The sequence below is a fragment of the Calliphora vicina genome, chromosome 1 (assembly GCF_958450345.1).
Source record: "Calliphora vicina chromosome 1, idCalVici1.1, whole genome shotgun sequence".
In the NCBI taxonomy this organism is placed as follows: domain Eukaryota; kingdom Metazoa; phylum Arthropoda; class Insecta; order Diptera; family Calliphoridae; genus Calliphora; species Calliphora vicina.
Window position 1 is genome coordinate 105,380,212 of NC_088780.1, and position 22,971 is coordinate 105,403,182.

Consider the following 22,971-nt stretch of genomic DNA (forward strand, 5'->3'; position numbering starts at 1 on the left):
TTTCGGATCGTAAATAGATTTTTGGCGATTTTTTTTTAAAAAGAGGCAAGAGGCTAATTATCCGTAAAGAGCTTTACTTTGGTGACACTCAATGAAATTTTTCGGAAACAATTTTCGTAGAATATTTTAATCCGTAAATGTCCTTTTTGAAAGGATTTTTTCATTTTCTCGAAAAAGGATAAAATTGATCTTCCACAAAAATGATCCCCATTATAATAAGTTTCCCCAGGCATTAAGTATAGTGCTCCCTTCGACCAAACAATTAAAACTTTGACCCACTTTAAAAAAAAATTCAGACCAGCTAGACTACAAAAATGATCTACTTACTCACCATTCCCTTTCAAAAATATAGGGTCGCTGTTACAAAAATGCTGTTGGACTGTGCTATTAATGAGTTCTTTAAGTCATTACTTTTAACAAGTTTTCGTGATATTAAAGTAATGACTTATTTAGTTGCAGTTGTCTCCAATGACATCACCATGTTAAAATAATGATTTAAAAAGCTATTTTGTAAATAGTAAAGTGCCAGAATTTTGCATTTTAACTCATTGAATCCTTCGTGATAGTTCGAAATCAAATTTTGGGCTGGAGACATCATTGGAAAATACTTCTTCAATAGGTAATAAGTTAAATGGATGAGAAGAAACACCATTTTGAAGATATTTTTTTATTTAATCGTAAATGAGAAAAGGAACCCATCCCATCCTGATACCAATTTATGTATTTATCATCTATATATATAAAAGTGAATGTGTGTCTGTATGTATGTTTATTATTATTAGTTTGGGACCTATAGACGGCTAAACGGCTGAACCGATTTGCTTGAAATTTTTACAGTATATTTATGTATGTCTGGAAGGAGCTATAGGCTACTTTTTGTTTTGAAATTTTAAGTGGGCGTGGTACCTCCCATACAAAGTTAATTTCAAAAATCAAATATTTAGGAAACTATAATAGCTATAGTCCTCATTTGCGGCAAAAATAGGAGTAGTAGCCACAGAGGGCGTGGCACCTCCCATATGATGATTACACACCGGGTTTTAGCTAGTTAATGAATAAGTAGAAATCCCTTCAACAATAAAAAATCAATAAGTTTTACATTTTTTTTTAAATACTTTTTGTATCAGTTTATTTGTCTTTGCATGCAGTTTTTCAATATGTTTCAATTAAGATAACAATATTCATATTTATAATTCGTTTTTTTTTTTGATTTTTTATATATATTTTACAATAGTATTTACAACATCTATTTTAAATAATTAATATGCTTTAAAATTATTCACAGAGAGAGAAATATGTAAAATAGAAATATTGAAATAAATTCATTATTTAGCTTAAACAATTGTTGTCTTCGGGAGAGCAGATAGGTCCCCCAGATGACGTTAAATAACATTTAGTATAATAGTAATAAATGAGTTAAAAAGAGATAAAATCAAATTCAGGGCATTGGCAAAATCGTTGGCTACATAAATCAAGTTAGTTAGTAAAAAAAATTGAGAAAGAGAGTGGGTGTGTGTGTGCCTAGGAGGATGGTGGTCATTGAGTTAGAAGTTAAAAGACTTAGAAAGAGTAATAAGATCTAAAGAGATCGAGGAAAGAGAAGAAAAAGATTACAGTTGTAAAGGTATTTGAAGTAGAAGATAGAAAAAGTTATTTTAAGGACACTTTAAAGTAAATAAAAATACCAGAATCTCGTTTGAAAGGAAATATACTTAGAGAGTAATAAAGAAACTCTGTTATGAAGAAAGAAACTTAGAGAGATAGAGTCAGAGAAAGTCATGTAGAAATTAAGTAATTAAAGACTAAGGGCAGTGATAAGTTGTATAACAGTTAAAAGAGAGCTAAAAGTTTTCTAAGTGAGATTATAAAGTTTATAGAGTTTCTTTTAGTTAGATTATAGAGTTAAAAATAGTTTACTTAGAGAAAAACAGTTGAAATAATTATTACAGGCAAAATCCTTTAGATCATCTCCTGTAATAATAGAAATGTATAAAGAGCGCGTGTAAAGTTTCTGGAGACATAGAGGAAATTGGACAGCTGGAAATTGGATAGTTAGGAAAGTAAGGTTCGTTGAGTTAAAAGTAGAAAGTTGTATGTATTACTCTTCAATGTTTTTCAACTTAAACATTTAAAATTATTATTATTTTTTTCTTTTATATAATATTAACAATATCCATTTTCGTTTTAACTTCATGTTGTTAAATCAGTTCCGTTTGCTTTAAGTGTATGTGTTGTATCACCTCTTCCGAAAGTTATTAAACAAAATTTTGAATTTACCATTCAGAATTACCATTTACCACCGCCGTAGTAACCACCATGACCAGCTGATTTATGGCTTTCAGCGGCCAAGGCAGATAAATGAGCAGCACGGGCATGTTGGACCTCAGCGGGTTCTACTGGCACACCGTTGTGAATGACTGGAATATGCAGGGGTCCATGATAGGGACCATAGTGGCCGTGATGGGCAGCAGTGGCATAATGGCTGGGGGCACCACCGTGTCCACCACCATAGCTGCCATGATCACCAGCCCAGCTGCCATCATCGCCACCAGAATGACCAGCAGAGGCGGAAGCTTGAGCAAGGGCGGCATAGTGGGCAGCCTTAGCATGTTGTACCTCGGGAGTTTCTACGGGAACACCATTGTGAATGACAGGTACATGATAGCCATGAGCAGCAATAGCATGAGAAGGAGCACCATGACTGGCAGCAGCATGGGCGGCAAAGTGGGCAGCTTTAGCATGAGCAACTTCGGGTGTATCCAAGGGGGCGCCATGGCCATGAGCGGCAGCTCCTAAAGCCTTGGCATGGGCGGCATAATGTTCAGCTTTGGCATGTTGTACTTCGGGCGTATCTACTGGCACACCACCATGGGTCAAGACAATAGGAGCAACAGCTTGATGGGCATAGGCACCATGACCCCACAAAGAACGTTTGTACAAATGATGACCACCATGATCGTAGGAAGCAGCAGCGGCGGCAGCATGAGCAGCAGCATGTGCAGCCTTAGCATGGGCCACTTCGGGAGTATCATGAGGCACACCTTCATGGGTCAAAGTAATATGGGCTTGGGGTCCGTGATAAGCATGACCGGCAGCATAACCTCCATGACCACCATCATAAGCGGCTACAGCATGACCTAGAACGGGTGAAATGGGGGAGGGGGCCTTTGGCAAATTGGTACCAACAGCATGGAAACCATGATGAGGATCGGCGGTATACGAAACAGTTTGTTTAAGGCCATGTCCGTCAATGTACGAATAACTGCCATGCGTGACGCCATCATGCGAGCGAGTTTCATGTTTCTGTGAATTGGGATCTGCATAACCATACGAATAGCTATGGCTATGAGGATCTAAATGGGCATATTGTGTTGATACGGCGCCATGATACGATGCCGAGCATGTTGCAACCAACAAGGCACACACAATTAGCTGAAAAGAAATAAATTGATTAAGTTTTGCTTTTAGACTACATACATATATGTACATAAATGTTAAATAAAAATGTTTAAAGTGTCTCTTAATAAAACGCCATTTCACTTAAACAGTGGTAAAGATCGCAGAAAATATGTACCTATATTTTAAACTACTATTTCAATGTTAAAACAATGTATACATAAACCTTGTAGGAAACGATCTAGGTTTTTAGAAAATTTAAGTAACATTTACAAATGTAGATCAATTTCGAAGATTTTTTTTTAAAAAATGGCTCCTAACAATCTATATAAGTAATAATTATAAACAGCAAACTAAACACTTAACTACCCTGTTGTTAAATGTAGAAGATTCACGAAACTTATTGCGAAATTGGAGATAAACTTTTCAATTAGTAAATTATAGGCTTGCAACTACACAACAGTGTTTCAGAAGATAGGCATTTGTTATAATTACTTGCATTTGTTGTGCCACTGTAAGGCTTATGGCACAAGCTAACATCAGCTTTAAAAACCCATTTCAACAGCTTTCTGCTATTTTGCATAATCTCTATTTTAAACACTTCCCTCTATGCCACAGCATGCCAATCTGTAGTCATTTATAATCGTATGCTTTGAACACGCCACATTTATGTGTTGCATTAAATGAATGTAATAACTACAGTTTTGTAATCTCCAATGTGTAAGTTGATGCAAATAGACAGACATGTAAATGCTGGAGTACAGGGTGCAACTTCATGAGACGCATATATGTATAATGTGAAAGTATAAAGTTCAAAAATACAGTTCTTTGGAAGTTATTTTTATTCAATAAAGTGTCATTGCAAAGACTAAAACATATCGGTTACATTATTCAGGAGTAATTTAGTAATGTCTGGCTGTATATGAACTTATTCATTAGGCATTTGTAGCTGATTTCTCTCTAACTCACACCAATTGTTTCTTGGCACTACAACGATTCATTGTTAAGAATAATTCATGCATTAGTAGCAATTAATGCAGGAGAGAAATTTATGATTTTCTCTTTATCCTGTACTTTTCTATGGCTTTCCAAAGTACGAAACTAGCCCAAAGAACTTGCTTAGTAACTCCATAACATCAATGAGTTCTAATAGGCCTTACAAGTAACTAGTTATTTCAGTGACATCATTGTAATGACCAATTTAACTTTTTAAATTTATAAAATGGTGCCAGATATGACGCCAAGGCATCAAGCCATGGGAAAAGATTGGAATTATTCAGAAGGCAATACAAAGTAAAACAATCTATTAATCCAAAGTTAATAATCAATCCGATAGCGCGAAGTAACTAGTGCTTATATTGAATGATAAGAAAAAGAACTGCTAAAGTAGCAGTGCTGCGAAAAGTCATTAAGCTTTAACTGGAGCATCAGTTGCCATTACCGCAGAAGAGCCATTAAAGCAAATTCAATGGAAGTAAAAGTCTGACGAAGATCATGACAATGAAAGTATTTCGGTTGACAATGTTTAAAGAACTGTTGAAAATATTGGATTGTGTAGCTGGCTTCTTGATGTAGATTCCAGATATGTTAGAACAATTTTCGAAATGATGAACATATTCCGTAGACTCATATGTGAATATAGAAGGCAACTGTAAAAGCAATCCACTCAAACTGATTGTCAGACTGGTATGCAGACATACAGGGCACCGATCAGCTCGCAAAAGCCGAGAGTATCCTGGATCTTACAACATCAGCTTTGACATTAACATACCCATCCAAGAGGGAGCATAAACTTCATATTTTTTCAAACAACGGAGCGGAGACAAAGTCCAAATGTGGCCTGTATACATATTTTGGCGATGAATGTGGACTTTAGGTAATCTTTCTAGAATACTGGTAAGCATTATCGCAAATTGCGACTGCAATGATAAAGAGTAGGATGTGATCACTTCACATCTTCTCTATCAATACCCAGCTACATATGAGTGGCAACTAATTTTGGCTGGAACATGCCACTGTTAAGCATAATTGCAAATTGAGACAGCAATGATGAAGAGTAGGATGTGATCACTTAATATGTTCTCTATCAATATCCAGCTCAGAGTGGCCCAAGAATTAGATGCTTAAGATTTTTATGACAAACACTTTTATCAACATAACAGTTTGGTTGGAGTCTTCAAAATCTGGATATGGATAAAACGACTCCAGTGAGCATGAATTAGATTCTTTGGAATAGGAGGAAGAGATCACTTAATATGTTCTCTGAGTGACCTAAGAATTAGATTATTTTTATATTAGCAATATTGCTATAACACTTTTATCAATATAACATGTTGGTTAGAGGCCTCAAAATCTGGATTTATGATGAATGGACTCAATATTTGCTTCGAAATAGCTGACATATTAACATAATTCTCTTTTGATAAGATTCCGTACTAAACTACAACCTGTTAGTAAAGGAGGGTTATTACATTAACGTTTTAACCTATTTAATTCTTTTTAGAATTCTTTATAACGACAACAAAATCGATAAAATTATCGAATTTTCCAATCAACTTATTAGGAGTAATAAGAATCTGGTTAGATGCCTCATATTCCTCAAATAGAAAGAAAGAGGAGTTAATCCTTTTGGAGTATTAGGAATCTATATTAATTTCTGATTTAATAAAAAACATTTATTTAATCCTATGGAAAATCTATTGTAGATTATTAATGAATATCAAATTCTGCTATCTAGTACTTCATTTTCGTTTCTTTGGAAGTTGTTTTTTTGTTTTTGTTGTTGTAGGAAAGGAAATAAAGTTAATCCATTTCAAGAATTGGAAATCCATATATATCTGTGAATTAATAAAAAAGCACTCCCTCATTTTCATGTTAAATATAGGGATGTTTAAAAACAAACAGCTAATTCTTCTACTACTTAATTTTCGATTGTTTGGAAGTTGTTTTTCTTGTCGGGCTAGCACTAACATATGAAGGGTGCACCGATAGATTATAAGACAGTGTGCAGGACTGAGGAATACGACTTCGATTATCGCTAGAGACTCTGGACAATCAAGACATTTCGCAGTTTGTGTTTGTTTAAAAAAGTTTGGTTTTGGTTAATAAATTAACAGTCATTTGTTCACACCCAGTTTGTTTTACTAACTTTCTCCTCTTATTTTTATGGTTTTCAAAGAAAGCAAAAAAAGCAGGCATAAAATCTATAATTTAAAGTTATAGCTACGGTTTTACTATCATTGCAATATTACATTTCACAGCTTTTAATTTATAACCCAGTAACCCAAAGATTTTTTTTCATGCAGCAAACAATTTTAAAGCATTTTACAAATTCAGTTTCAACATTTTTAAACATATGTATTTTGCGGCAATAAAACAAGCAACTTGCCCCAAAATCAACCCACTCTTGCCAATAAAAGCATAAAAAACTAATGCCACTTGTTGTTGAAATACAAACAATTCATTTGCTGAATAAGTTTTTCCAACATTTTCTAGCTGTCTTTGTTAAATTATGTACAATCATTTCTAATTTAATGTTTCGTTTTGAAATCAACATACTAATGTTTCTTACAACTAACTTATTACGATTTTGATTTTATTATTTTATTACGATTTTCATTTAGCAAATTTGCAATTTGTATTACGTTACATACATTTTGATTTTGTTTGTTTTGGCTTAATTCTTTAAATAATATTCATTGAAGCTTATCTGCCAGTAATTGATACATACAACGAAAATTTATTGTAAAAAATAGAAAAAATAGTAAAAAAAAAATCAGTACCATAGTTTTAGCCAATTGCCATAATTTGGTTTTCAATGAGTAATTATGTATGTAAGTATTTCTTTTTTGTCTTTGTTTTGCATATTTGTTGAATTATAAGAAAATTTTTAATTTTGGTTTCCAATAGCTAACAAACGTATTGTGTTGCAAGTTTATTTTGTGGCTTTTTATGTTCATATAACCAACGTATGTGTAGGTTAATGTTGTTATTACGCCATTATTGTGGTCTGACATTAAATTTTAAAGACTTTAAACTTAAAAAATGTTTGTTGGTTGTTTAAAAATTTCTAAGGTTTCCTTTTGAAAAAACAAAAAAAAAATATGTGAAAAATTTGATTCTTGTTTGACAACAAGTTCGTGTTTTTAAATCTTTTGTTTTCTAGGCAATTGAGACTTCAGTACAAGGGCGTTTTTCAAATGTCTTTGTTGAAAATTTTTTGTGATACAGTTAAGTTATTTGAGAACAAATTTGATTTATGCTGCTTTTTTTTTTTTGGTAAGACTGAATTACAAGGTTATTTTTTATGTTATTTAAATCAATTTTGAGGGCCAAAGCAGTTTGTTTCTTAGGTTTTTCTTTCATTGATTTCGTCTTGGAACCATAGAAGTGGAAATTTTCTTGTGCTTTGTAATCAAAACTCCTTGCCAAATGTCAAACGGTTGAGAATTATTTGATAAACATTTGTTAAATGTATTTCAAATGTGGTTTAACTGGGGCATCAGCCAAAACAATGTATACTGGCTATATGATATCGTCTTCAAGCCTACTGTCTTGTACGGTACTACTGTGTGTTGTTGCAGATGAAGAGCTAACAAAGCAGATTCGAAGGAATCAAGATACTGATAAAGCTCATGGCAATGAGAGCATTAAATGCAATCGAACTGTTTGCCACTCATGCTTGCTACTTAGTCTATCCCTTAGACTACCAAACTGCTGTAGAACATTTTCAACATCACAGGAATATTAATATTATTACTGATTCAGGCACGTATCTAGGGGGAAAAGGAAATTTCTACCCGCCCCCCAAAACCGACGACAAGTTTTAATATAAAAAAAAGAAAAAAATGTAAAATAAATGTTACTTTATTTCCCCTCGCCCCAAAATGGTTTACCTAGCACCATGCCTACATTTTTACTGATTGGAAGGTGAGCATTAGATGCCCAAAGATTGTCTTATATTGATCACAAAATAGACAATTACTAGGTAGCAATATCTAAGTAGTATATTCATTGTATGGTTAAACATTTTTCATAAATATTTACTCTTGAAAATTATGGTATTACTCTTTTAGGACATCATCTTTAAAAGAAAAAAAAAAAACACAAACTGCGAAGCATTTAGCTTGTCTGCTAATACACCCAGAGTCTTTGGCGGGAATCGAACCCTCAACCCTCAAATTGACAACACACTGTTGTCTTACGATGGACATTGAATTGGAAGAGTGGAGAATTTCTGTGAATTATTTTAGTCCCGTGTCATATGAAAATATTAGATATCACAATGAATTTTAAATAAACTTGGTAAAAACCATGATACAATAATTGTAGAAGGTAGACTCACTAGGGAGAGTTTTCAAAATTTAGCCCTGTAACGTCAAACTTTGATTTTGATTTTTTTCATATTTTTTTTATATTTTCTTTTGTTTGAAGTTACAAGTATTGTATAATTGAGAATCTATTTTCTACCTTATATTGTTGTGTCATGGTAAAAACTATTCTCAATTAATTTTAATTCATTCTGTCACCAGTATAATAGTGAAAACAGAACAGATTGTCTGGGTTTGTACCGTGACCAGTCACAGAGTATATAAAAGGGGTAAATTTAAACCTTCTAAGCTAACACATTGTTAAAATGTCAGATCAGACTTCATACCACCAAAGGATCAGTTCCTACTTCCGCCTAAAGAAGTATTGAACTGCCCAACAACAACTAGTTCTATATCAGTTTTCTTGCTCCTAGGGAAATTAAGGATTTATTTCAGGTTGTTTTTTAATTGAGACATTTTGAGGTTATTGTGAATGACTGCAATTATTTTGTTTCAAAAATCTTATTTTCAGATAAAACTACAGAATTTTATTACTTATTATGTTAGGAACAAACAAAAATTATTCATAATTTTACTATTTCCTCAAAATTAGCTAATTATTTACGGTTAGATTGTGGTCAAGATCTTCACAATTTTATTATTTTCACAAAAACATTAGATTTAAAATAATTTGTGGTATTTTACTTAAGAAATCTTTAAAAAAAACATTGTTTTAGCAACAGAATTTGTTGCCAATCGAATGATTTTACCTTAGTGGCTGAATTTTACAGTTGTGGCTAAAAAATTTTGGAAGGTATAACAAAAGTTTGGTTGCTTCAACAGAAATTCTTCGTTATCAACTGACATTCTGTTTATAAAACCGAAAAATTCTATGTGTGCAACCGAATCATTCGATTGGAAACAAATTCGGTTGCTACTACGAATTTGTTTTATTTGTGTACTAACAAAAATTGTTCTGAAACTTATCAAGAAATTGTCTTTACATGAATTGAAGTTTCAATAAATTTAAGATTTATTCAAGAATTTAAATTTTGGGAATGTATGTATATTACTTGGTCGATTCGAATACCAGAAATATTGAGAATTTTTTGGAAAATTAACAATTATTGGGAATGGGAAGGATTTTCCATAAAACCTGTCAATCTGACTTCTATGGGAACCAATCAGTTATTTAGTTTTCTGGTATTTTTTTTAGAACTTAAAAAGTTAAATTGATTTCCCAAACCTTAAAGAACATTTATTAGGTTCTTTGCAATTTTAAAACGTTGAGTATATGAAAAATTTTCTATAAGATCTAACTAGTACTGGAATAATCCAGTTAATTTTAAAGAACTTTTGACAGGTTGTACACAATTTTGAAAAATTTTCTGGTATAAAACAGTTTTTTTTTTTAAAAAAAAGAACTTAAATTTCTTGTTGTTTTTTTCTTGGAATCCTTGATTTTTTAATATTTTTAATATATTTAAAAATAATTTTAAATTAAAATTTTAAAATTGAGTACTTTACTAATCATTAAATTTATTTAACAATTACTCAAGAAATTATTTTGTAAAAAATTATTAATTTAAAATTAAATTATAAAGTTAAATTTTGCAGGACTTTTTTTTACAAATTCACAATTATATAACAGAATAAAGAAAAATTCTTTAGATTGTTAGCACACATTTTTATTTAATTTAAACCATTTTCTTGATAATTTATATATTTTTTTTAAAGATTTTTTTCAAATAATCCTTTTCATTACTTACAAATGGTTTCATTTTGTTTATTCTTGGTAAATTATTTAAAATACAAATCACACTTTAGTTCTGAAAATCACAATTGGTTTATTCTTAATACGGCACACACAAAATATCCTTATTTCTCGTTCAGGCGTATTAAATGAGTACTTGGAAAAATTAAATTGTTTTTAAGAAAAGGGTAATTTAATTTGAAACTAGACACACGCTCAGTGGGTTTAACCTCCTAGAATCGCGACTAGGACTGTTAACGAACTGTGCTGACAAGTGGTAAAGTACACCAATATATACCCCCAAAACAAACAAATTCAACAAAACGAAACGAAATCAAACCAAACCAAACTCAGCTGAACTGAACTGACACAAACAGACCGAGCCAACAACAATAACAACAACTAGAGTAAACCGAAATAAAAACAACAATATAACAAAAAAATAAAAACAAATCATTCGTATGTAGTGCAGTCAGTTTAGTGTAGTTGGAAGTTTTTGTTTTTTTTTTCTTGGATTTTAACAACAATAACATAAGCTGCAAATTCATACATCTAGATAGATTAACAACAATCATATAAAACCAATACAACAACAAGAACAACAACAACAATTCACTTACAGCTAGTGTAAAATAACAGTTAAAGTAGAGCAAAACAAAAAAGAGCTTTAAAAGACAATGTCTAACAAAAGTATACACCCAAGAAGTCAGTGAGTACGACTCGCTGTACATACGAGTGTAAATCGGTATTTGTTGTTCATTGTTTTTCCTACTTCATCCGAATAGATTTGCAAAACAAATAGATTTTGCAAACGCAAAAAAACAACACACATTTACTCAATTGCAATAGAAAGAAGTGTGCTTTATGGCTTAGAAATAGTATAGAATTTAATTGATTGAATAATTCGTATGCACAAATATGAAAGCGGCAAAAAACCAAATTAAATATTCATATTTACTCATATTTAAGTATTTAACACGAAAATGTAGGAAGTGTAAGAAACAACACTTGGCAATCACTTTAAAAATTTTGCTTAAGAAATATTTTTATTTTTTTTTTTATTAGTTTTTAGTAAGATTTTCCATTTTTAATACCAGGATGTAAATTCTTATACAGATTGCAAAGAATTTTAGTGATTGTGCAGTAGATAACAGTTGTGTGGTGGAGATTTAAAGGGTTGCATTTATATCTAAAGAGATTTGAAAAAGGGAAAAATAACTAAAATTGAAGATGTTGTTACAAATTGCATAGCTTTTGTTCATTAAATTAACGAAAAATATTTTTGAACAAAAAAGTTCGTTTCATAAATCTTTTGTTTTTGAAAGAAATATTCAGTCGAAAAAAAAATATCGTTTGTAAAAGTTTATAAGTTTATAAAGGGAATATTAAAACCATTTATTATAACACAGAGGAACAAAATTGACATTTTGGTTTGGTGCCGCGGAAAATGTTTTTTATAAAACATGTATGGGGCATAGTCATAGTCAAAACTATATTTAGTTTTTTTTTGAGCGGTTTTAATTTGTTTGGTTATTCTGTATTTTTTTTCTCTTTTTGTTTCATTATTTCATAAATGGAGACTAAAGTTATACTTAAATTCATTTTTGTACTGGTATTCTACACAAAATTATCTTTTCCTTGACATTAATTTTGTTTATCTAAATTTCAGGATATATTGGTGATATCGCAAGGATTTTGAAAATTAACTTTTTCAGTTTCATCCTTATAAGTTTGGCCTATGGTAAAAGGGTTCAAAATTTTTTCACTATATAATAAAAACATATCAATAAAATAATTTATATAAAAATATTGAAAATTCGCTGAAAATATACCAAACTATTTGGCAAATAACTCAAAGTTTTACAATATTTTTCATATGTATTTCGATTTAAAAAAAAATATACAAATGTTCGTAACTTGAATGTTATACACCTGCAAGATTATACATAAACTAAAGATTTATTTAAAAATGTTTTTTTTTGTAAATATAATTCCTCTTGTTATATTATTTCATTATGGCTAGTAAGATGAGATGCTGTGTTAAAGATCCTAATATGTTTTCTAACATTTGTGGCGAATATATGTTAAAAGATTAGCGAAAATCAATTACATACACTGTTCTCCAATTGTATTTTGCTTACTTTGGTATTCAAATTCGCAACTTAGACAATTCCTGGATATATAATGTAGAAATAAATCTACATGTTTGTAAAAATTATTTTTTTTCTATAAAATACTAGTGTTTTTAAAAATTCGCAATATTTTAAAAACGCCAAATAGTATTTATATTGCTGTAGTTTGATTTAATTGTGTATTAAGAAATAAGACTAATGACTACCTAAATATTTATTTATAAAAAAAATAGTTTTTTAGGATGTAAAATTTCGGGATATTATCTAAATATTTCATTAAATTTTTAACTAATTTTTCATTTTAATTAAAAACTATGTTCGCTATAATGCCTTGAATGTTCTGTGCTAAATTTTTATTTAAAATTTTCATAATGCACAATTTTATTAAGGGTAAAACTAAAAGAGTCAAATTTCAACTTTCCTGAAAGATCAGACAAATATGCCAAATCATCCATTATAATTATTATACTCAAAAGAGGCATATGTTTACGTAGACCAATCTCATGTTGAACAAATTTCACATTATTAGCTGCATTACCCAAAATTTTTAAGAAAAACACCAAGAAATAGGGTATTCAATGAAAATATAAAAACCGTGATACTATATAAACATAAAAAAATTGGTTGAATAACAGTCAACATTTAATAAGATAAAAATAACCAAATTAATATAAAAAATAAAAATTTTAAATATTTTTAAGTGCAAATATACATAAGTATATATGGAATTCTTCCTACTCGGTTGCTATATAAAATCGAGACAATCGGCCCACAAATGGCTGAGATATAAGGACAACCTCAATTTTTGACCTATTTTTATACCCCACACCCCCATAGTGGGGACCTGAACCTTATAAATGGGGGATTTCATGTCAAGTAAACCAACTTTTAAAATCGTTTCTTCCGATCGGGATGAAATTTATACTATCGTATAGGTTAGACCTATACGATAGTAATTCAGACTATCTGAGTTAGAGGGGTTCAGAATTTGACATTTTGGCCAAACATGTGTTTTATCTCATCCAGTTACATGGATTACATATTGTTTTCAGCAAAATGTGTCCCAAATGGATTAGTTAGCTATTTCTTTAATCTTTCGAAAAAAAAAATATTAAAAAAAAATAAAACATTTTAATTTTTTTTCCGAAATCAAAAACTTTTTTGACTTTTTTTCAAAATGGGCCCTTTTTTAATGTTTTTTTTTTCTTGAAAGAAAGCTTATATATATTTTCCTTGTAGACCTATTTGGTCGCTTAGTGGGATGCGAAATCGATATCTTTCAAAATAAATATTTTGTAACTCAAAACATAAATTTTTTGACTTTTATTTTCCAAATCAAAAACTTTGTTCACTTTTTTTTCAAAATGAACCCTTTTTTAATTTTTTTTTGCTCAAAAAAAGCTTAGATCCATTCCTTTAAGTGAGTTTTAGTCGCTCCCATATAAGGCCCACTTCCGAAAATCAATCACGAATATAAATTATTGATTTTATTTACTCATACTATTTTACTTAGTGTAGGGTATTATATGATAGGGCTTGACCGACCATACTTTCTTACTGGTTTATCTAATATATCTGGATTACTAAATCATTAATATAAAAAATATGGATATCCAATAATAGATATATTAAATACCTTTGCAATGGCGTATATAAGTAGGTCGGACCTACAATGGGCCAAAATCGGGAAAAATATTTATACGCCGAATTTTTTTTTCACAAAAAAAAAATTTTATAAAATTTTTTCACTAATAAATTTAATATTGAAAAATTAAAAATAAAATTAAAATCAAAAACTTTTTTGATTTTTTTTTAAATGGTCCTTTTTTCTAAAATAAAGCTTAGATATTTTTCTTGAACACCTATTTGGTCGCTTAGTGGGATGCGAATGGGATATCTATCAAAATAAATATTTTGTAACTCAAAACATACAATTTTTTACTTTTTTTGCAAAATCAAAAAATTTGTTTTTTTTTTCAAAATGGACACTTTTTTATTTTTTTTTTTTTGCTCAAAAGAAAGCTTAGGTCTTTTTCCTTTAAGACCTATTTTGTCGCTTAGTGGGATGTTGCCTTTTGGAAGTAAAAAATTTAATTCACACCATTTTAAGGACAATAAATTTGCCTATATAAAATTCAGTATGTTGTCAGTTTGTTTACAATTGTTTAACTTAAAACTTAATAAATAATTGTTGCTAAATATTCTGATATCATGTCTTAAAAATACCTTCATAACGTCGTTATAGATTCGATTTTTTATTATTTCTAAATTTAGTTAGAATGTCAATGGTCACACATATAAATAAATAGCATAACATCTAATTAACTCTTAACGGGTTTTATCTTCTAACCGCAACTTGTTGCACAAAATAATTATTTTTAATGCATTTAATTAACAAGTGCTGAGAATCAATCATTAGAAGCAACAAATACAAATAATATTGTAGTTTAATAAAGAAATATGAATCAATTTGTCTGAATGACCTTACTTTCATTATGTCGAACTACAAAATATATTTATTTTTATATTTTTCATGGAATTTCTGTTTTGAAAGTTTTTTATTTTTCAATTAGTACTTGTACACCGGGTACATAAGTACTACTGAGCGTGTGCAGGTACTTTCATGGTATTTCCCTTCGTGTGGTTTATTAGGTTGTCTTTTATAAATTTGTTGCTGTTTTAGGTATTTTTGCTTTACATACATACGTATTTCGTATATTTTGCAAATTATTTGTAGCAAATCATTTATTAAATATATCTACTTGTTTTTTTATTTATTTAAAACAGAAACAAAAAACCTATAGTTTTTTGTTTGTATGTTTGCCTATGATTTCGGGTTTTCTGGGGATTTAAGTTAAATTATTGTCTCATATTCTGTTTTAATACAATTCGCTGTGGCATTGCAACATATTGTTGAATGTTTTTTTTCTCTTTAGTTTTGTGCTGCTTTCGTTGCTATTTTTGGGCGTTTGCTGTGGGGTTTTTCAATCTGTAAAATTGTATCAATTTTTTTGGTTTTGTTGTAGCCACCAGTAAACCAAGCGCAACATATTTTTGTTGTTTTATAAAGCCTGTGCCTCATGCTTTACAAGTCATTCGCTCATGCCACACTTTTAAGAAAATAGAGTAAATATAAATATGTATATTTGTATGTACATTGTACAAGTATCTTTTGATCATTTTCTTGTCATTTATAATAACTTTTTTTTTGTTGTTCAATGACTTTTTTATTTTTATTTATAAGTTTTTTTTTCATTTATTTCTAAGTCCTATAATTTGGTCATAACAACACTCATGATACTCTTATAATAAAAAAAAGAATTAAAAAAAAATAAATAAGAAAAATAATGAAATTATGATTTGCAAGAAATAAAAATGCGACCATATGTTTTATTATACTCGTACTCCAGTCAATACAAATATCTTTGTATTAATATCAGCAACTTAATTTTCTATGAACAGCCACTAGCTGCAGTCGCTGCAAAGCGTTCATGCAAAAATGTTCAATACATTCATGTCACCAAAGCAATTATTATTAAAATACTATAGTTTGGTTTATAAAGTTAAGGACGATGCAAATGTATGTTTGGTGCTAATGTATGTACAGTGCACAGCGGGGCAGAATTAAAAATAAATCTACAATTTCTAACTGGTTAATCTGATTGATTCATATAGGCAGGCATAGCAGAGGAGTATTAGATTTTTATACTTTACGACGGACCCTACAGATCCCTCAGGAGCTGAAGGGTTCTTAGGGTTCGGATTTGTCGGTTCTCAAAGTAGGGAACCTCTGACATGTTTATTTTTTTTGTGTTTGTGTTTTTTCCACATAATTTATTGGGTGTATGTATTAAAAATGCGGGATTTACAATCTTTTCAGCGCGGTTTTGGTTTTTAATAATATATATGTAATTTCGAAAGGTAAAGGAAGGAACACCGATTGCTCACCAATGCTTATGGTAAATGTTTATCAGCCACAATTTAAGACCACTTTCATTCAAATTGTTAAAAAAAAATATCATGAAAAAGTTTCAAATCAATATCTTTTACGAGTCCAAAAAAAATCGATTTTAAATTTGAAAAATGATAAAATTTTGAACTTTAGCTTTTTAGACCCAAAACCCGCTTTGCCTTCTAGAAAAGAAGTTTCTTAAGGAATGTGTAATGTTTTTAAATTTTTTCGAAAGCTATCTCAACAAGAATAGCTATAAAAAAGAAACCGCCTAAAATATGCTAATAGGAGTTTCATTCGGCCCTTCCGAATGTTATCTATTTTTTTTACCGAAATTTTGAATTTAGGCTAAAGCTATGTACACACGGTTGTCAGATCTTACAATATTGTCAGAAAAATTTTCAGAAAATGTCTAACAACCGTGTAAACTTACAATTTTTGTCTTACAACGTTGTCAGAAAAAGTATTGTCAGTACATTGTAGGACAATAATATTATCAGACATCTGACAATCGTGTAAACACCTTACGTTGCCATTGCCAGATCATTGTAAGATCAATTTCAGCAACTTTTTATTGTCATATGTGAAATGCCTATCGAAAAAATGGTTTTGCGATGTAGTAATCGACATTACTATGTAATAGTAATATGTCCATAGTAATTCAATATCTTAGAGTGCCCATGTTCTTTACCAGACCACGAACAGCCTGCATTCAGTCTCAGAGCAGAGTTTTTAATAAATAATTTTTATTTACAATCTATCCTAAAGGATAATAAGTAAATTATATAAAGTTAAATAAAGTAACAATAATTGTTGAACTCCAATGAGAACAACAATATTGTCTTAAAATACCCAGCAGAGTTGAGAGCGATTTGTATCATCATCAAATCAACTGGTAACCAGTTTAGAATAGTAAAAAGTGCCTTAGAGGGAGTAGACCTTATAGCGCCTTGTAATCAGTATCGCGATAGTCCTAAGAACTCGTTCAACGGCCTTCCTGTGAGTAGCATTATCCAAGGCGTGCCACCACACCAATAGTCCATAGAGCAACTGCTTTGAAGATCCAATTGATACCCTTCGGCATAACACCCCAGTTAGTACCAATTGCCCTTCTACAGGAGCAGATAGCCACATAAGCCTTATTAATCCTGTTTTCAATATTCAAATTCCAGGATAATCTTTTATCTAGAATGATGCCAAGGTACTTTTCATTATCCTTGATCTCAATACTGATTCCATTGAAGATACCTGATACCTTCCAGTGAAGAGTACCAATTCCGTTTTTGTGGGTTCACACTAAGTCCATTCGAAATAAGTACACTGAGTGGGTGGAGTATTTCGAGTGGACTTAGTGTGAACCCACATGGAATGCCGATTCCATACAACTACATATTCAATCCAGAAATTTACCAGATATAAATACTGCAACAACTTCAGCATATGCGACTGTCTTGATCCTTCTGTTATCCATCCTGAACAACGATTTGAATGAGGTACATCACAGGTGCTTCCAAATTTAACATATTTTATTTTGAAAATAATTAGTTAGCTCTAATACGATTGAGGATATATTAATTACATATGTTTGAGTTGATTTGTATTTCATTTGTGTATCTGATTTGTGGGCCGCTATTCTCGATTTTATATACCAACCTAAGTTGTATTATAGCGGATATATTGATGTATCAATCACGTATGAAAGTTAATTAATAAAGAACATCACTCGAGGCCCTATCGTGGCTTCAACAGATAGACGGGACCAGAATATATATATTACAGAATGACAAAATCAACATACTTCCCATATTTTTGGTGGTGGGTATAAAAATGGTAATCAAAAAAATTAAAACCGGTTCGTCATACTCCTATCCCTTTAATCCACATTTTGATTCCTTTCAATCCACATTTTAGTAGATTTTGACTGAAAATCTTAAAACTTCTACTAACCCTATAATTATAACTACCAGTGTTTTGGGGCAACAAACTTTTGTCGTGTTCCTTTTTAATATGTGCCACTATTTCTTTAGTAATTGTGGGCAGTTTTGGTATATTTTTTTTTTGTTTTTCTCAGTTTATTTTTACGAAATATTCAGTTTCCATCTTATGCATTTTATTATAATCATTATCATTGTTTAGTAAAGTTAACTTGAGTAACTTGTGGAGTTTTGGACTTAGTAACCGATACTGCCGACACAGCGACATTCTTGTGCAAGTGGGTGGGTGGAGTTTTTGGTTTTCAATGTTTTGACTCCTTTATTTTTGTTAAACTAATCCAAATTTGGTATGAAATTTGAGGTTTGTATGTGAAAATGTAGCAGCCAAAACTTAGAAAATGTGCATAACTAAGTTACACAAATTTTGCAATTGTTTTTGATTTATTTATCATTTAATCTAATTGTATTAAATTCTGCATACTGTATGTAAAAATAAACAATGTTTTTGGTATTTCTCCTGTTAGTTGGTTGGGTTGAGGTTATGATATTAATAATATTGTTCATTAATGATTTTAAATTGAGGAAAATGTTTTTCTGTTTAAAATACAGATAACAAGAAGTAATTAAACAAAATATATGGTTAATTAAGTTTGAAACATGAAGAGACTTGTGTTAGTGATACAAATTTATGAAATTACATTTCGATTTGTATGGAAAATAAGAAATGTCATTGTTTTCAGTTACAAAATTTGCAATTAGACAGATATTTTTAAAGTTTTATTCATTCCCGAGATTTATTTCATAAATCGCGAATAAATAAGAATTATTCCTACCAACATTTGAAAATTTATTCGCTCGCGAACTAATTAAAAAGTATAACTTTTCGTACTTTGTTTTAAACCTAATGGTTGGACAAAACAGAGGAATTGCAAAAATGCTCAGTTTTGTATTCAGCGCTATAAAATTATATGAGAGGGGCCATTTATGGGGTTTGAGTAGCCTTACCAAGGGAATTATAGGTAGTATTTGGAAAGTAAAGTAAATAATTCCCTGTTAACAATTAAATTATTATTCTGTACACTTAAATAGGTTTATGTCTGCAGTATTTAATAGATAATTTTTACAATTTAATTACATTTTATACTTTTATTGTTTTGGTATTCGATTTAACATTTATATTTTAGCAAATACTTTATGTAAAACACATTTAATACCGGCCTCAGTCTATATCGATTATAAAACCGTGTTAAATGTATGCAAATGAAACTGTCATGACAAATTATTTAATCTTAATTAAACTTTGTCATAAAAACTTTCATTAACTTGGCCTTTTGTTTCGCTATCCCGTGTATTGTTGCATAGCAATTCTAAAAACTTTAAATGCGTTGAATAAAAATGTTAATAGATTTGAATAATAATTATCTGAGCAATAAGTTGAGTTTGATAAGACAAATTTGAATCCCATAATAACTGTATGTTTATTTACATAAATACATTTGTATGGTGAATTTGAACAGTGAATAGGGTAAAAAGTACTAGGAATTTTTAAACTTTTAGGAAACAAATAAAGAAGAATGACTTCCCCACTAAATTAGAAAATAAGTAAGAAAGTATGGTCGGTCAAGCCCGACCATATAATACCCTACACTAAGTAAATGATCAAAATAATTTTTCTTTTAAAATTTCAATAATTTATTTTCGTGAATGATTTAATCGTAATCGTTTAATCGGTAATCGTTTAATAGACTCAGAAAGTGATTCTAAGTCGATCAGTATACTTTATGTTGGATGTTAGACTAATATTTTTGGGCGTTACAAACATCTGCACAAACGCGTTATATCTGCCCTCCCCACTATGGTGGTGTAGAGTATAAAAAAAATTTGTTTCAGTTTTTGTTTCTAATTGTTAGTTAAAATAGCGGGACTTATTTTTAAAACGTTTATCTTTTATTTTGAAACATTTGTACAATATAATTTATTCAAAGATCGAAACAAATAGTCGTCGGACGGGGCAAAGTCTGGACTATAAGGCGGGTGAGGCAAAACTTCCCAATCACTTCATTCTAAATAATTTTTAACAGTATTGCAACATTTGGCCGAGTGTTGTCATGATGGAATATTACACTTTCATGTCTCGCCGCATATTCTGGGGGTTTTACGCCCAATCAGTAGTACTCGGTACATATTCCCTGTGATGGTCTGGCCAGATTTCAGCAGCTCATACGAGAAAAGACTCTTTTGCACCTACCAAATACAGAGCACTACCATTTTCATTGTCGCAAGTAATGATTCTGTGCAAAATCATTTGGACCATGCAAAATCGTATTTCAAAGTCTGTCGGCTTCAGTTGGGATGGTACCCAATTTTCCTGCTTTTGCTCGCAAACGTTTCGAAATTGCTGCTTGAGTAGCTTCCAATGACTTAACAAGCTCTTGTTGAATTTTACCACAATCTTCATATTCGAAGCAAAAAAAAACTTTGTTGTTTACACTAGAATGTTCAACAGCTAAGTCAGAATAAATGACAGATATGTTGCCTGCAAAATAACATATAAGGAGTGAGATCGAAAAAACCTTAACACACTATTTTCCTTAAAACTTTTAACCCAAGTATTATTTGATTTTGATTTTTTTTCATCAAGTTACCTTTGTAAAGCATGTCAGTTATTATGTTAATGTTAATTATGTTCATTTGTTGTTAATATGATTAAAATGAGTGACGAGAAAAAAGTTCGTACTAAAATTATTAAATATTTTCAACAAAACTCGTCTTGGTCCTACAAAAAGTTGGTCAAACAATCAAAAGTCTGCTGTCAAACTGATTCCAATGTTATTAAACAGTATCGGGAGAACTTGTCTGTTGACAGAAAACCTGGTTCAGGTAGAAGGAATGGTCCACATGATATTTCTAAAGCCAATAAATAGAAAGCATTTTCAAAAGAGTTCCCATCACATTCGGTAGGGAAGCAGACCGAATAGCTCATTACTCGTTACTTTGGTACGAAAAGTTAAAGCCACTGCAGGTTTAAAAACATGCGAGGCTCAAAAATTTCCTGACAGCAACTCTGCTAAAAATTTAGTGGCCAAATGGAAATTGAAGAAAAGTAGTATTCAAAAAAATATACCTGCTGCATAATGGATGACGAAACGCATGTTCAATATTTTTATGTTGCTGATGCTCGAGGGAATGTTGTAGAAAAGTTTAGGACCCAAAAGTAGAAAATTTTCCCAAAAAGTTCTAGGTATGGCAAGCAATATGCAGTTGCGGCAAAAAAAGCTAAACATTTATTAAAATTACTCTATAAATACCGAAATTTACACCAAGGAATGTTTACAAAAGAGTATGCTTCCATTCATAACACTTCTTAATGTGTCCTTTTATTTTTGGCCTGATTTGGCATACTGTCACTATGGTTAGCAAGGTCTTGAGTGAAACAAGAAAAACCTTAATGGAAGGGTTTCCGGAAAAGGTTCATAAATTCATCACTATTGATTAGAACTATAAAAATAATATTTTTTGTGAGTTGTAATAATAATTTAAATCAAATAAAATAAAAGACAAAACTGTAGGTGTAGTGGTTTCTTTTTTCGATCTCACTTCTTTTAAAGAAAAAAACCGCATTCCAAAAATACGATATCTATTGTAAATCCCGAGTTTTTAAGTCATACACCCAATAATTCGAATATCTTTGAAAGTCAATAAAGAAAATCATAATTGATTGCTTCGCTTCTGAAACCACATGTATGCAATACTAATACCTTCCAATTGAGGCACGAAAATGTTAGTAACCATGTCTCAATAACTCTCACCGTTGATTGTAACGTTCTGAGCATGGTAATTTGTGAAGATATATGGATTAATGATCCTCCGGCCCATAAATCGCTCCAAACAGTGAATTTTTGTGGATGTAATGGTGTTTCGACAATGGCTTCAGGATTATCATTGCTCCAAATGTCGCAATTATGTTTATTGACATAGCCATTTAACCAAAAGTGTGCTTCATTACTGAACAAAATGTTCAAATTCAATTGTGGGTCCTTCGGCTTATTCACCAATGTGCAAACGATGATCGTGTACGAGTTGAATCTAGTAAGGACGCAAACCAACATCCTTAAACAGCAATTGCCAATTGGGTTTATAAAAAGTATTTTGTTTATAAAAATAAATCCTGTTATGTCAGCCACTGTATTCAAATTACATATTATTTATACATACATATTTGTATGTATTTGAAATGAAAAACACCTTTTTATTAATTTATATTTTTGTTCTAAGCAACTGTCATTTTACATAGTTCTATGGAAATGAACAAAATAATTATTGTAGGTGTTGTCACATTAATATTTAAATACAAACACTTGAACATGCTAATCTGCCAGCAAAGTCTGTATGTTTTATATAAAAGAAAAAAACGGAGTAATAAATTAAATAAATTATATTTTATTTTATTAACATGCAATAATTCTGTCTGTCTGTCCAACTGTCGGCAGGTAGA

The 22,971-nt window shown here is 30.6% G+C and overlaps 1 protein-coding gene across 1 annotated transcript; it reads right to left on the minus strand.

Moving 5' to 3' along the window:
• Positions 1–1,101: 1,101 nt before the first annotated feature.
• On the minus strand, positions 1,102–10,698 carry Cpr92F (cuticular protein 92F). The gene is made up of 2 exons (XM_065505170.1): positions 10,475–10,698; positions 1,102–3,432 (listed from the first exon to the last, which is right to left on the minus strand). The coding sequence occupies exons 1-2, from the start codon at positions 10,484–10,486 to the stop codon at positions 2,287–2,289; spliced, it is 1,158 nt and encodes a 385-aa protein (XP_065361242.1). The 5' UTR covers positions 10,487–10,698; the 3' UTR covers positions 1,102–2,286.
• Positions 10,699–22,971: the final 12,273 nt, after the last annotated feature.